This window comes from Amblyomma mixtum, chromosome 1 (genome assembly GCF_055824585.1).
Source record: "Amblyomma mixtum isolate Tamu chromosome 1, ASM5582458v1, whole genome shotgun sequence".
NCBI classification, from domain to species: Eukaryota; Metazoa; Arthropoda; class Arachnida; order Ixodida; family Ixodidae; genus Amblyomma; species Amblyomma mixtum.
The window spans coordinates 210,887,397-210,902,749 of NC_143012.1; the positions used below are offsets into that span (position 1 = coordinate 210,887,397).

General features: G+C 44.1%; 1 protein-coding gene across 1 annotated transcript in view; it reads right to left on the minus strand.

The window, feature by feature from the left end:
• Window positions 1-15,353, minus strand: part of LOC149370777 (cell adhesion molecule Dscam1-like) — a 202,083-nt gene that overhangs the window by 113,477 nt on the left and 73,253 nt on the right. Inside the window, exons 2-3 of the mRNA XM_089578576.1 lie at window positions 6,574-6,746; window positions 4,905-5,061 (exon numbers count right to left, since the gene is read on the minus strand). Of these exons, the coding sequence (XP_089434702.1) occupies window positions 4,905-5,061; window positions 6,574-6,746 (330 nt within the window). The remainder of the gene's footprint in view (window positions 1-4,904; window positions 5,062-6,573; window positions 6,747-15,353) is intronic.

Here is a 15,353-nt window from a genome sequence, read left to right on the forward strand (position 1 = left end):
AAGCTTCATGAGACGGTCGTACATGTTGTATGATAAAGAGATGTAGGTGTCTGGTGGTGTGGCGAAGACGGCACAATATCGCAGAGTGGCACTTAGACAGCTGTCTCTGTAAAACAAAGGGATACTAGACTGTGCATTGTTGGGGAACTTTCCACTTTACTGACGTTATTTTTGTTATTTTCCTGGTTTTTTTTTCATTTCTTTTCGCGTAAGCTCATGCGCATCGCAATTCTCCAGCTGCAATTCCCTGAGGCGACATTTATAGCTTGTCGACAGATCAAGACTTTGATGCAAAATATGGCGGCCAAAACACATGATAAGCACAAGCAATATGATCTTTTTTTCTAAGCTAAGCTCAGAAATGCATTGTTTTTCACCCACGCTAATTTTTTGCAATGTTTTGTGTAGATGTGCAAGTGTAAATACCATAATATTCCTTAATCATAAATACCATATCGAAACTTTCAGCATACACCCACCCCTCAGTTGATATCAGAAAGCAGAGATCTTGGCAAAAGTGGCAAACGCTGTGCATACACGTCTAGGACACTCCGTCGTTCGTATTATAAAGTGGTTGAAGTTATTTCCAACCAAGCTGTCAGCATTGTGACCCTAACGAACTCTGCACACAGAAAACGAATGCTTACTTCAAAAGCAATGCGGTTGCTTGTCATTGCACGTCCACTTCTGAATAGGACTGATACCAAAGAGGGAGCGTCTGATCGAAGCATGCCTCTGCCCACCGTCTGTTCTGCTTGTTAAAGCTGCTCCAAGCGTTGCAACACCACCTTTAATGCAGGTAGGATAAAGCCTATCACGACGGCGAGCCTAATAAGTCCACAAGATTAGAGATCAATCTCTGTGTAGAAGGAACCTAATCTTTTTCTGAAACAGCATGCTATGCAGGAACGATGGGATGTATGAGAGATGGTGATATATGAGTGTTACTGACGGTAGTGCAAGCTGTGTAAACAGCTCACTATAAAAGGCATCCTTCAGAGATCGCACCTGTCGATATTTCGGCTTTACATACAGATTATAAATGATAAATCAACTGAAATATTGTGTGTTCTATGGCCCAATACTTCACCAATACAGCCATAATCCAGAAAGAAAGCAGATTCCTCAATCTTTCTGAACGCGAGGCAGGGGTGGAAGTAGTTGCGGGCATTTTTCAGTACACGAAAACACTCACACATCTAGCTTTATAATAGCCTTCGAGAAAGCGTCACAAGTCTGGTTTTAGCTTATTTTCTGTCAGCCTATGTGACTTTTTCAGCGCATTTCGAAATTAAGCCTAGCAGTACCTTTACCTACTTTTAGGACAGCATTAAAAACAGTGATGCGTATTTAGCAAGATGATAGCGCTCTTGAATGCACAGTAATCTTCTTTGGACAATACGTTATTTGCAGAAGTAATGTAGACGCGGCTTGCGCAAAAGCGCGGTAAATCCGACGCAAGCTAGTCTGGTATAGGTCATAGTTTTCCAGGAGCTCTAAAAATTCAGATTTTTATGATGACGTCGATTACTATTGCTGACAATTTGCGAAAATAATCTGCGCTTGATCTTGCGGAACCAGATACATTTTCTACGGCACAGTCTTCTTTGTCGAATTTCCTTCCTGCCCCATAATAGGCAATGATTATATCCGATCATGGAAGTGCTCCCGAGTCAGGACCCAGGCTCACAGAAAATAATAATATACTTCCTATAATATACTTCCGACACTAGGAGGAACCATATTTTATCCCAAGATTACGATCTCAATAATTACAATTTCATTGCTTTACAACTGTTGTTACGCGTAGAGCATATCTGTAACTATATATTACAATCCCAATGTAGGCTTCTTTAAGTGATAAACAGCTGGGTCACACTCTTTCAAGGTAGCGCGAACATAAAAAAACACATCGTGTGCCCGTCACCTCCCTTTAGAATATCTGTCCGCCGCGCTATCTACCCGAAACTCTTCGTTACCATTTCAGCGAATTGCCCTTTGAGAAAAAGATTCCCTTTTTCGGTGTCGGTAGGCTATCCCAGAGAGTTCAAAGCAAACAGCATAAACAAATTGATGCCTCCACTAAATTGCTGCTCTAGAAGAGCTAACTACTGTGCTAGTTGGTGATCATACATGCAAAAAAAAGATTTTTTAGACAAGACAACACACACAAGAAAGGCAACACGGGCGCCCGTGTTGTCTTCTTTCTTGGGTGTGTTGTCTTGGCGCAAAAATCTTTTTTGGTAAATTGCAGCTTTTCCTCAAATTTCCTAATTTACCACAGGGAAGAGTGGCATGTGTAACCAAGCTTTTCTACTCGAAAGATTTTACCACCATAATCAAGAAAATGTAACCAATCCCCTTACCTACAGTAGATGGTAGGATGCAATGCACTGCTGGATAAGAGCAGTGTTTTCTAGGACAGTTCCCGGCCGAAGAAAAATACTTTCAGAGTGCATGGATTCCTCTGTGTGAGAGGGGGCTTGGTACGTTGAGCGGGATTGGTGTTGACCCGCTAGTAGTGCTGTGTGCGCATTCCAACTCACATAACGATCGGTCTGCAACACAGACTGTTAAATGGCGATAAGGACTCTCGCAGACGCCTGTTAATTGTGTAGCCAGAAGTTGGATAGCACAGATACGCTGCCTTTACAGCGCAAACGAGCTGCCACCCTCCCGCTCTCACGCACGTAGTCTCGGCGCCGCCGCTTCCTGGTGGTGTCAATAGGGAATCGCCGCCGCTAACCCTGGTATCATTGCGACCGAAAGTTTTGGAAGCTTCAGCCTATGTTATGCGTGACTTTCGGCATCGGGTTCGCCGCGATTTGCGGTAATTGCGTGAATGTGGCGATAATAGGAAATAATACCCTGTCATGCCCAAAACTATTATTACTGCGTACTGTGAATGTGCTAAAAAGCTACCACTAAAACAGAGCGGAAAGGTGATTATGCTTTACCTACTCGTCTAACGATGCATGAAGTTGGCATCAATTACAGCACGGGCCTACTCTTTCCCCTGCATTACTCCTTCCCTGACTATTTTTGTTAATTAGTCGAGTTGGGCAGCGGTAAATGGCGTAAATTATTTAGCCTGACATAAAATTTCTTCCTCTAGTTATTCAAAAAAGACACGGTGGTGTATACACTCACTCGGAAGAAAGATTTTGTTATAAAAGTGTAAAATAGCTGTATTTTACCGGTACTCACTTATGGGTTAGAAACGTGATGGCTAACGAAAAGGGTTGAGCTGAAGTTAAGGACAAAGCAGCGAGCGACGGAAATAAAAATGACAAGTTTAATGTTAACAGGCCGTAAGCGCGCAGAGTGAGTAAGGGAACAAAATCGAGTAAATGACATCCTTATTGAAATCAAGACCAAAAAATAGGCTTGGGTAGGGCATGGAATGTGCAGTGCAGTTAACCACTGGTCCTTAAAGGTAACGGAGTGGATTCCAAGAGGTGGCAGGCGTAGCAGGAGGCGGCACAGATTTAGGTGGGCGGTTGAGATTAAGAAATTTGCGGTGATACGGCGGCCGTATCTGGCAAAATGCAGCCTTAATTGGAGGGGCATGGGAGAGGTCATTGTCCTGAAGTGGGCGTAGTCAAGCTTACGGTGATGATGATGATGGTGATTTCACCTTTGATAATGAGATGATTGCTCATTGGTTGGCTTTTTGTGGATACGTGCATTGCATGACGGTTACGGAAGACCGGAATGGTACAAGGACAAAGAAGAAAGAGGAGGGGAAAGAAGGAAGGGGCACTGGTTCGTAACCTTCATGAAAAAAAAAAGTCGCGCATCAGGTCCTGCTTTCAGTTGTATATCACCGAGGCCAGGCAATTTTTGAATGCAGCATTTTTGTTGCTTCTTTTCTTGGTGCCATTTATCAAGACATTTTTATCTGCGTGTTCTTTATTCTCAATAACCTCTCTTTGTCTCCCTACCGACAGCTGCAGAAAGAGATAAAGAAACTGAAATGGATTTGACGCAATTTGCTTGAGCCTGCGATTGGAGAAACTAGCGGGTATTGTGCAGTATGGAACCTGACGTGATTTTACTCAATCTTTTTCATTAAGCACACCATTAGTTTGAGCGGCACTGAGCCGAATAAATAAAAAAGTTATGGCGAGCGGAACTCTATGTAGGCTGTCTTTATCAAATACATGTCAGGCGCCCAAATTTAGGTTCTGATTGGCGTCAGTAATTTTAACAGCTTCAATTTTGACAGAGGACACTGAATCCAGAATGAAGATAAAAAAAATTCCAGAGGCTTTACTACATTCGACTGGGAGCGAAAGCACGGATTTGTGCTACGTAGAAGACGACGGTTAGCAGGCAGTGTCGCGGGACGGAGCAGATGGAAGCTGATGAATACGACGCTCTCCAATGCACAGCGCGACAGTGTGGTGCAGTTCAACACGAGGCGTGTTGGCTGCGGCGATAGCCTAGTGGTCAATAAAAAAAAAGGAGATATCCTAGTGGGCTCGATGAGCGGCCCTGAAAGGAGATCTGTTCGCGCAGCGGCCGGTTCGACTCCCAGTCATGGAAATTGATTCAATTTCTTTTTCTCTTTTTGATGGTTTGACCGCTGTCTCAGCTGAAGGTTAATTTTACACGGTCCGCGATTTAAGCCCAAGGTACAGTAGTGAAGGTATAGCTTCAAAGTAGGCGGCAGCTTCCAGCCGGCTATTTGTGCTTACCTCGAGAAAGCAAAACTTCCCCTAAATTCAATCAGGTCTTAACTTGTAGTTAAGGCCTCACTGTGGTGAACGCTTTATATCGTTATGTCCCACGCCGCGGAGGGGCGCTCAATTTTCCATTAGCATAGGCGTTCGAGTTTTATGCGCTAGCTCTTGGGGAGAAGCTGTTGTCGTTCTCGTTATAGTTCTTTTCAGCACACTCACCTCCTCGGACGTGTGCGAGTCGGCTCTTGACCAGGCCCACGCTGTTAGCCGCCACGCAGCGGTACGTGGTCGAGTGCACTTCCGGCCGGAACTGGGAAGGAACAAATGACGGAAGCACCAGGGATCCATCCGAGCGTGTCTCCCGCAATCCGGGGATCTGCGGCAAAAAAAAAATATAGATTGCCATTGGATTGTGGATTGTCACTGACTGAACCACTTAACACGTGCCGACCTCCTCTGAAGTCATCACCACAAATACTGCGCATTCTCATGAACAGGCTAAAATTTGGAGACCAAACACAAATATAGTACAATGTACAACCCCCCAATCAGTTAACTAATTAGCTGAATTACAGAATTTTATATAACCAAAATATCGTACATAAACGTCCGCAATTTGCCTGAATGTTATCTCTTAAGAAGCTGCTAATAAATACCTAAATTTTCAAAGAAAAAGCGCAAATGTTTGAATTAGAATGTTATAGAACACAAAAACATAAGGCAAAACGGACATTCTACTTAAATCAAAACTCTGCTTGGTGCTTATACTGTTTAGTTACTTGATCTGGGATCTGAATGAGGCGCGAGAAATCCCCCGTGAAGAGCAAGATCAAGGAGAGCCGCGCAAACTTCCAGCATATTAGCGCACTGTGCATTCCACCGGCAGCCGCGTGTTGTTCAGAACTCTCGCCGAGAATTTTTCGGATTTAGAACGCCTGGATGGTGCTTTTCTAAAGGAGCAGCGGTACGAAAACGACACCCATTTTAATTGATCCGAAGGTGCGGAGCTTTCATACTGTAAGTTAATATGGAACGCTCAGTGGCTGAAAAGTTACTAAATGCATTATGTAGATATTACGCGCTGATCATTCATTGACCACGGTGATTCTTTAGAGGACCTCTGGCGAGGCAACTTCTATTTTAATTACGCAACATAAAGGAGTATTTTAAACTCCGTACTCAATAAAAAACTTTGAAACCCTTTTTTGACTTTTAATCCCTTTACCGAGTTGTTATGTCAAAACGTAGGACTTATGTTATTTTCTTTCTTGGTGGTAGCAGAAGGAAATTATACAGATTTACTTGCATGAAGACGAGGAGGATAGAGAACCTGTTTACTGTTTGGATGGGTTGAAAGTATCACCTTTTTTTCCGCCGCTTATCTCTATCAACACAAAATTAATATTCTGGCTTGAAAGACAGGGTTTCAGCATGTTTTGTGTGCTCTGTTAGAAAGGAACGAGGCGAAATAAGTGTTGTAAGACCCTTGGTAGACAATGAGAAATAAGAACATTAATCTCAAAAGTGCATGCTTTGTCGCGATCCGCAGAATTATCTCGGTTTGCGTGAATGCCTTTGTGCCCAGAACATCTGAACATACAGTACGGTCCATTGTTAAAGGGAACATGCGATCGCGTGGCCTCCGCAGTTCACGCAGCCCTGCTGCCTAGATGCGGCGAGAATATGTGGCATGAGGCGCATGCGTGGAAAGACCAGCAACTGTGCTTACTGCACATGCGTCTTGTGCCGACAATGCCCACAAGTTCTCGTCGGCAGCGCGCCGCAAAGCGCGGAGGCCATGCGATCGCATGTTCCCCTTAACAGTGGACCGTACTGTACGTCTTTAAGCGCAGCTGAGCTTCGGTTCTACAACCAGCTCCTCTCTTACCGTGGTGGCGGCGCTACCATCCTCTTTCTCCCACCGGATGCTGGGCGCCGGTTGTCCCTGGGCGGAGCAGGGGAGGATGGCACCCGTGTCACTCAAGAACTCCACGACAGCAGGCGGCTCCAGAACGATGGTCGGGCCACGACCACCATTTAGCTGCGGGCTCAGCGCCCAAGCTGTGGAAGAAAAAAAGAGGGCTGAAGGTTAGAGTAAGGAACAACTTCTCGTGACACACTGTAATGGCCACTCGATACTCTCAATGAAGTCATGAAACAATGAATACATGGAAGCTGCGCTCGATAAAAAATACAACTTAAAAATCAGCACGCGAAGCTCGCTGCGTGATCCTAATCGGAGGTTAGACTGTATTTTAAAAAAATTCGAGTTTAAAATTTCACGATTTTGAGGTAGAGAAGTTCCTCATCTTACAGAAGATGCATTACAATTGGGTATTCGCGATTTCCAAGATTATTTTTGGTCTTTTTTCGTCGTCACGTCCACCGTAACAGTGGGTGCGTCTTGACGTCGTCACTTAGTTTCGAATGCTTGCAAAAAATTATTGCTCCAAATTTTTTCATCAGAATAACATCCTTCAGTCTCGGATTGGAATTTAGCCTGGTTCTTAGTCTATTTTGGTAACTAGGGCTGTTCAGTGAAGTAATGTTTTCAAGAATGAATGGGTTTTCTGATGCTTTATTTTGGTTTATGCGGGTTGGTATACAAATGTTACCAGAATCAACCCCTTAAGATAATTCTTATTTTTTTTTCACAAAGAAAAAATTATGGTTGAAATTTTATTGCACCGACATGGAAAAAACAATGAATTTTTTGGAACGACATAATTTCGGTAGCAGTAGTGCAAAACGTTCATTCCTACTCTCTTAAAAAACGTTTTCCAAAAATTTGCAAAATTTGCACTGCAGAAATTTGCAGTGCTACTCTCTTGCAAAACGTTCATTGCTACTCTCTTACAAAATTTCAACACTCTGCATAGAGTAGATTTTAAGAAATATGGGCGTTCGTGGGAGAAATGAAGGCAAGTATAAAATAATCGATAACTTAATAGAAGTTTTTAGGTTGTTTTACAACTCCTCTACAAGCGACTGTTGAAAAACAATTTAAATGACTCCGTCCACCTTAACTAAGTACTTTAGAAATGTGCCAACCTGGGTTATTTGAAGGAATGTCATCTTAGAAAAAGCGCCAAATGCGACCACATAAGAACGACGACGGCACGAATCCTCTTGTCGTGCCGTTCTTCGGCTTGTGCTACCCGTTTCTTTCCTCAAAAATAAACTTTGTTCTCTTTTTTTTTTTGCGAGTATCAGCAACTCACAGCATTGCAAACAGCGTCTGATGAGATTTGCATAGGATGGGGCAAGGAATGCAGGGAATGGCCAGAGACGGAAGAGGAATCAATGTGCAGGAGAGACGAGAGTATGGAAAGGGAGGTCGCGCAGACACAACGCGCTTCTGGGGAGGAGCGAGAGATCTGTGTGAAATAAGGAGGCCATGGAGGGCACATATGACGTCATCGAAGAGGAGACCTGCTTCACATTTGCAGTGGCTAGTAGTGTCCAATGTTGGCGCTTAAGGTTAGAGGATCCTAGGCACTTGGTGCTAAAGTTAGCGGGCAAGGCGGTGCTGCAAATTAATTCTCGGGACCACAATCGGTCCAAGAGTTAACCGCAGTGGGTCTGCCTGGGGAAGAAGTTATGTGAGAGGTTCCTTTTGATCAGCTCTGACTTTTACAACAATGTGACATAAATGAATTGGGTGTATAGTCGCACGGGTCCCGATACTGGATCTAAGAAGAGTAACGTTTTTAGGATGGTTGGCCATTATTCTTTGCACTATATACCGTGACCTCTCAGTATTCTTTGTTTGATTAAAGCTTTTTAAAATTATTGAGTACAGTTTGTTATAGAATTTTTTACGATGGCTTTGAGACTTTAGTCCACATAAAGTTAAAACGCATCACCGATTAAGCTACGTCCCTACCAATGTGGAGCACTGGCGAGGATATCTGTTTTGATTATGTTCATTAACTCTTGAAGCTCCGTTTAAATCCGTGCGCTGTTGAGCGCCGTGATTGATCAATTTTTTTTTTGGAATAGCATAATAAAAAAAAAGAAATTGAGCTTTTGCTTTGCTGAGCACTCTCGAGTGCTCGAGCACCTCGAGTGGCATTCCCGAGCTGCTATCGCATTCTCCCTTTTCACTCCTCGAAGAAATATAATTGAAAAATACAAAATGTAATCGAAGACGCAGAAAAAATGAACAAAAAATAGAATGCCGGAAGGGAGAGAGAGAAGGACATGCTCGAGGTAATTGAATCGGCTCTGCGTGGTCCAGGCAGTTCTGTTTGTGTGGTGATGCAACACTTGTAACCCAAACGCCATAGTTCGCTCTAATTGAATCTTCGAGATGACATAGTAACATTGTTATTACTAGATAAGTTACTCCTCATTTCTTTCGTTCATTGCATCAAGACAGAATTGTGCAATACTTCCGCCATGTTTAAAAAGCAGGAAAAATGAAAAAGAACACGCATGAAATTCATTCGCTTTCGACCTGTATTGAGAAAACAATCACGACAAGAAAGGTTGCCATAGCTCGGTGGAATTCCACACCACCTTAATACATCGGCTGCTTAATTAAAATATCGATTTCTGCCAACACGCAAGAAAGGTTCAATGGAAATATCGCGGTGAAAATATGAATGTTTGTAATCTCCACGGGTTGAAAATGATATGCTGAGGATCATGCCCACTGTATCACTATAAAATAACGCAGGTTATTATAACTGCACACCGCAGATGCGCTACATTAGGTGTTGTCAACAGCCGAGACAGATTTAAAAGCTATCGATTTAGCAAAGTTGATATGCCTGAAATCCATGCTGTCTTTCATATATTCGAGTGCCAGAGCTGAGATAATGTCAACCTAACTCAGGTTGTGTATTCCCGGGTATCACTAAGATCTTCCCATTAGAAGAGCAACTAAAATTATCGGAGGCACTTAAAGAACCTTTCTATTTCTATTCCAATAGTCATCATCATCATCATCATCATCCATACTACACCCACTGCAGGGCAAAGGCCTCTCCCATGTCTTTCCAATTAACCCTGTCCTTTGCCATTTGCGGCCACTGTATCCCCGCAAACTTCTGTATGACTTATGACTTAGCAACGTCTATTTGGGACGTGTACAGATCTTATAGTAAGTATAAAAAGACATCTAAATTTGCTAATTAGGTGTAAAAAACTGAACAGAATCAAAAGGCGGTGCTGCTGTTATGATTCTTCATTGTACTCACAAAAATGATGAGCATGTGTACGAGTATACAGTGGCGTAGTGTGTAGTGCAGTGTAACCTAGGTAATGATTGATGATTAGTGTTTGGTAATCGAAAATTGTGATTGGCGATACGTAATATGATCGGTAATGATGACTGCAATTGATCGCGACGATCGATGGTTGGGGATCGGTAATTGGTGGGAAGTAATAATAAAAAGGAACAAAGAGAAATAAAAAAGGAGGAGAAGGTGCTGTCGCGTCTACTTTAAGGTGATGCTTAAGCGTTCACCTAATTTTTTTCATTCTGATTCCCGTTCTTGCTGCCTTTCTTTTTCAGAGTACGCTCTGCCCTAATGCTTTCTCTGTTGTGTTCGGGCAGTGCGGTGTCAGGAGCATACGTTTTGCACGGGCACTCCGTACTTGTACAGCTTGCCATCGTTTGTGTGTTTTTGAAGCCTGGCTCGACCTTCTCGCCGTTCGCCAGATCTGACGTTAGGTTTTGTAATTACTTGGCATATTAAGTATTCAATCTTCCTATGCAATTAAGAGTAGCTATGCACCTTGTTCTTGTACTCACGCATACAAACATGCCTAATCAAGCATGCCGCAGCGATTACAAGATTGATTATTACTGGTATTGTAGCTCGGCACACGGAGGTCTCTACTATGTTTGCTCCCGAGATACTGCGGCAGTCTACTTACGTCTCTGTTGCCGTCTGACATCCTATTTATGTGATCTTCCGAGTAAACAACACTTGGTATCATTGTCTTCACCTTCCGTTCTATACATTTTTGGCTCGCCCGTTTAAACCAAACCTAACCCCTTTCTTCAAACAAATGTTGCGGTTTCTGCTAGGCTGAGTTACGGCACCTGTTCTTCCTTCTAAAGTTGCACCACTCCTCTCCTCACACTACTGCACGGTGCATCACTTCGCCTTTCCACCCCTAGCACACTTTCACAGCTGCAAGTAGAGTAGTTTGAAGTTATGGCCGTGAAGCGGACGTTCTCTGCTCAAGAAGCATCAAATGCCAGCCAAAGCAAGCAAAAAGTCAGCGCGCGGGTTTTCAAAGACACTGGCGATTTCTGCGCTGACTGTACGCTACAATAGTGGTGTCGTTAGAGGGGTTTCTTTCGAAGAGGATTGCTTGCTCTGTTTGATCGTCGACGTGTTGCTTGTGCCGAGGATGTCTACTCTGAAATTGCAGCTGTTTTGAGAAGAACCGCCGCATTTATTGTGATGTCCAGCTAAGGTGAAGCCTCCGTCGCAAGTAGAAGGGGATGAGGAAACATTTTATAGGCCTCAAGGGTTCGTGACGCCTGCTGCAGGGTGTTGCTGGTTGATGCTGTAACTCCAGGGCACCGTTGAAGAACAGCTTAGCACAACGCTGCTGTTAAAGTGGAGCGTCTGACGTTTATGTTCAGGCTTGCGCTCCACGTACCTGTCCCATCCTGGTCACGCGTGCCGGGGGTGTTGCGCTAGAAATTTCCCCTGCTAAATAATCACAGTGTGGCTACGATTAAACCAGGGTCACAGAGTCGCTCGGATGATTTACCGTAGTGACTGTGTGATAACACGATCACGGGCCACCGTGTGATTGACTCACAAGCCGTAGCAGAATCAGGGGTGTTCTAAGGAGTACTGCAAGAGCTTCGCACATGGGCAAGCAAAATGGGAAGAGTGGATGCACACAATGCGCAGCAGAGCATACACCACCAATCCACAAATGCGTCCGGGCGCATCTGCATAGTGGAAGAAGTAAATGATCGTGAATCGCGTAAAAAGAGCAGTAGCGTTAACGAAATACAGTAACAGGGAGGACAGCATTGGCTCAGGCGCCCGGCACTGCCTTTCGTCTGCATCCCCATCCTTCGTTTGTGCTGCACTTCCCTATTTCCAGAAGTAAGAAACAAAAGGTCCAGTAATAGTACTGCTAAGAACAAGAGTGTTTCGAAATGCGCTGCATGTAATGAAACGAGAACCTGCAAGACTGCATAAAGGCACGGAGGCGTGCCAAAGAAAACAGCAAAGTCACGTACCTGCAGTCATCGCAATTACAAGTTGTGCAAGACTTTGGCATCGGATATGCCCGCTCAGTGATTGCACCAAGCATTGTGCTATGGAACGGCATTGTTTCGCGATCAATATTAATTTTGAACGCTCTGACCGGTACACCGCAGAATAACGGGCTAGTAAGGATGAAACCAAGGACAATAAAAAATTCGTTCTCCACAAGCTTGTTCTTGAACGCGCAGAAACAACATAAACATAAAAATGAATGCTGGAAACTTCTTTTGTAATTGGCCTTTCCAGATCTGGCGAGAGGCTTCGACTGTTCTTGCAAAAACTTCGTCGGCATTCAAATGCTCTCGCAATATTCCAGATTGTGCACGTTTCTTTCATGTATGGAACGTAAAAAAGTTAGGACCCACTTCTTCATTTGCATAGAAACCGATTGAATACGAATTTAATCTCTTTGTTCTTTTGTATTGGCGGATTTTCCGCACGTTTCACTGAATTAGCGTTGTTAGCGTTTCCATAATATTGCTGCCACGGCTCCCTACGTGCGCGCTTTGAAATCTGCAAAAAGCATTTTTGACTCTTATTATGCGCATGAATGAAGAGCATTTATCAATTTTTCTAAAGGGGCTGACGTTTTAGTCTCAGTGAGCACCAGTGAACAGATATTGGAAGAAATATGGAGCGTTTCGTCAAAAATCCCGGCTTGGATTCCCCTCGACATGACTTCAAGAGTGCTAACTTGCCTGCTAACGGGGGATGTGGGTATTATAACAAACTTTTATTTATGCTAACAATTTTTCTAAATCTACACTGTGTGTGTTTTACGCAGAGTACAAATATGCAATTAGGTTTTTGAATAGCACGATTAGAATTTTAGGTATAAGGACTGTTGTGATTTTATTTGGTCAAATGTTTAGGGGAATCCCCCAAGGTGGAGTAAATTTGTAGCCGTATGGCTCCGCTTGGGTGGATGCCAGTGTGATTTTATTTGTGCCTCTGCTTAAGCATCATTAGTAGTAGTGTACAAATTATTTAAAATATCTACAATACTGAATCATCCGGGACGCACAATGTGCGGTGATGCTGTCTTTTCGCTTGCTTCAGTGAAAATTAATTGGTAAAAAATTTACGAAACGGACGTAGAAACCATTTTGCTGGAAATCTAGGAAATCAGCTCAATAAATTTAAACAATAAGGTAAACGCCAGTAAAATTATCATCATTGCACAGCTCTAATCTTCTATAATAAATTGATACCAAATTCATTTCAATTTCCCAATGCAAACCAGAAAAAGACCCCTAAGGCAGCGACATTAATTGAAAAATCACCAATAAAGATAAAAGCTCGAAGTCTCGGTGCATTTCTTGTGCGTGTACTGTACAATGTCAGTGCACGTTAAAGAACCCCAGGTGGTCGAAATTTCTGGAGCCCTCCACTACGGCGTCTCTCATAGCCTGAGTCGCTTTTGGGACGTTAAACCCCAACAAATCACCAATGCATTTCTCGTGTAGCTGGAAATAAAGTTGCTTTGAAACGTCTGCAGCTTTGGCTGAGCTGAGGTATTGCCATCGTCGGAGGTGTCAAACGTAAGGGCATTTCTTTGAAACGGTCGAAAAGGGCGGCGATCGGAGAGTGGTTTCGGAATTATGATCGCGTCCAGTGGAGCGTCATTTCGAAGTTCGTGCTTCCCTTTTCAGCTGTGCGACTCTCCGATTATTCATCTTTTTCGTACCTTGCGATTCACATCAGCATGGAAATTTCGCTGACTTTGAAGTGCATTCAGTACAGAAAGCTGTTTTCCAAAAAACCTACTTTTTCATGATCTTTTATTTTTTTTTTATTTTCATGATCTTTATTTTTACTTTTTCATGAAGACACTGTCTCCCCTTAAAAGAGGGACAAATTATAAACGAACACTTGAGTCTGGCATTCCAGGAACGGGAGTATAAATACTGTTTGCTGATTTGATAAAATAAGTTCGCATGCATTACTTGCAAGCAAAACTTGTCGCTTGGGAAAATTCATGCAGTGCTTTCAAAAAACATGTAGCATAAGGTTTCGTGAGGCGTTCCAAATATCTTCCTATGTGATGGAAATTTACGTCTCCGCGCATAGCTGCACTGGTTAGCGAAACAAATTAGGAGGCCCAGACGAGTCCTTATGGTTTGGTTTGGTTTATTGGGGTTTAACGTCCCAAAGCAACTGAGGCTATGAGGGACGCCGTAGTGAAGGGCTCCGGAAATTTCGACCACCTGGGGTTCTTTAACGTGCACTGACATCGTGACATCGCACAGCACGGGCCTGTAGAATTTCGCCTTCATCGAAATTAAGCCGCCGCGGCCGGGATCGAACCCGCGTCTTTCGGGCCAGCAGCCGAGTGCCGTAGCCACTGAGCCACCGCGGCGGGGCGACGAGTCCTTATGTAGGTAATAATATTATTCTCTGCAAGGGACTGACTATGAGTGCAGAAATTCATTTTGTACACTCATAAGGGGCTGGGATTGGCGGCTTTAGCACGGCAATTTTTTTGCTTCCGTTTGATTTGCGAGGCGAGGTTCGCGTTTCCTCTCGACGTCGTTTTCCCCTCCGCCCTGTTGGACACTTCGACCGTGAAGGACACATTCTGAGGAACCACGCTGGGACAGACTTTCATTGGTCTTGAAAGGTCCGCGGGGGGGATCACCGCATGCACGAAAGTTAGGCTTCACTATCTTCTCCCGAGTGCACGTGGGTGTTCGGGGTAAGTAAGGCATGAGTGTAGAGAATGGGGCTGATGTAACCGGCAAGGTATATGCGAGCGACCGTTTCTTGCTGCTACTACGGATTTGCCAACCCATACTTAAGCGCCTTGTATTGCGCTTCCATTACGCGACGAGAGTCTGGCAACCCACTTTGGCGGCACAACTGAGCTTATCACAACATGTGCTAATATTAAGAGTTTGCGTACATCAATGGATGTTCGCCCCAATGCTTTTCAACCGAGTCGGCCTGCGCGCACCTGCTGAAGCCCGCTATCTAGACGCGGTGGACGTCGGGTTCGTTTGCGAAGATAGTGCAACACAGTGCCCGTTTTTTCGTTTCGTAGCTGCTTGCGTAGTAACTTCTTGAACTGTTGTGCTCTTAATTCTCCGGATTGAGGGCACACGAGCGCGGCATGGGCCGATAGGACACTTTATCTTCTGTGCTTGAAGTCCTCAGTGGAGCGGTCTATCCGCACGCCGCTAAGATATGTATTCAAGCTCTGCTTATTGCTGCGTACTCCTTATAGTGCGTGGAGGGCGTTGACTCCAGCAGCACAGGCAGTCAACCCAGTATTGGAAATTCATGGGCAAAGGCTCGTCCTACGAAGAGACCGAGTGAAACCATCCATTAGCAATATCGGGCCGATTACCTGTGCTGTTGGGAAGTACACAGCCACGAAGCGCATGGACCACTATCTATGACAAAAACAGCGCTGCTGCCT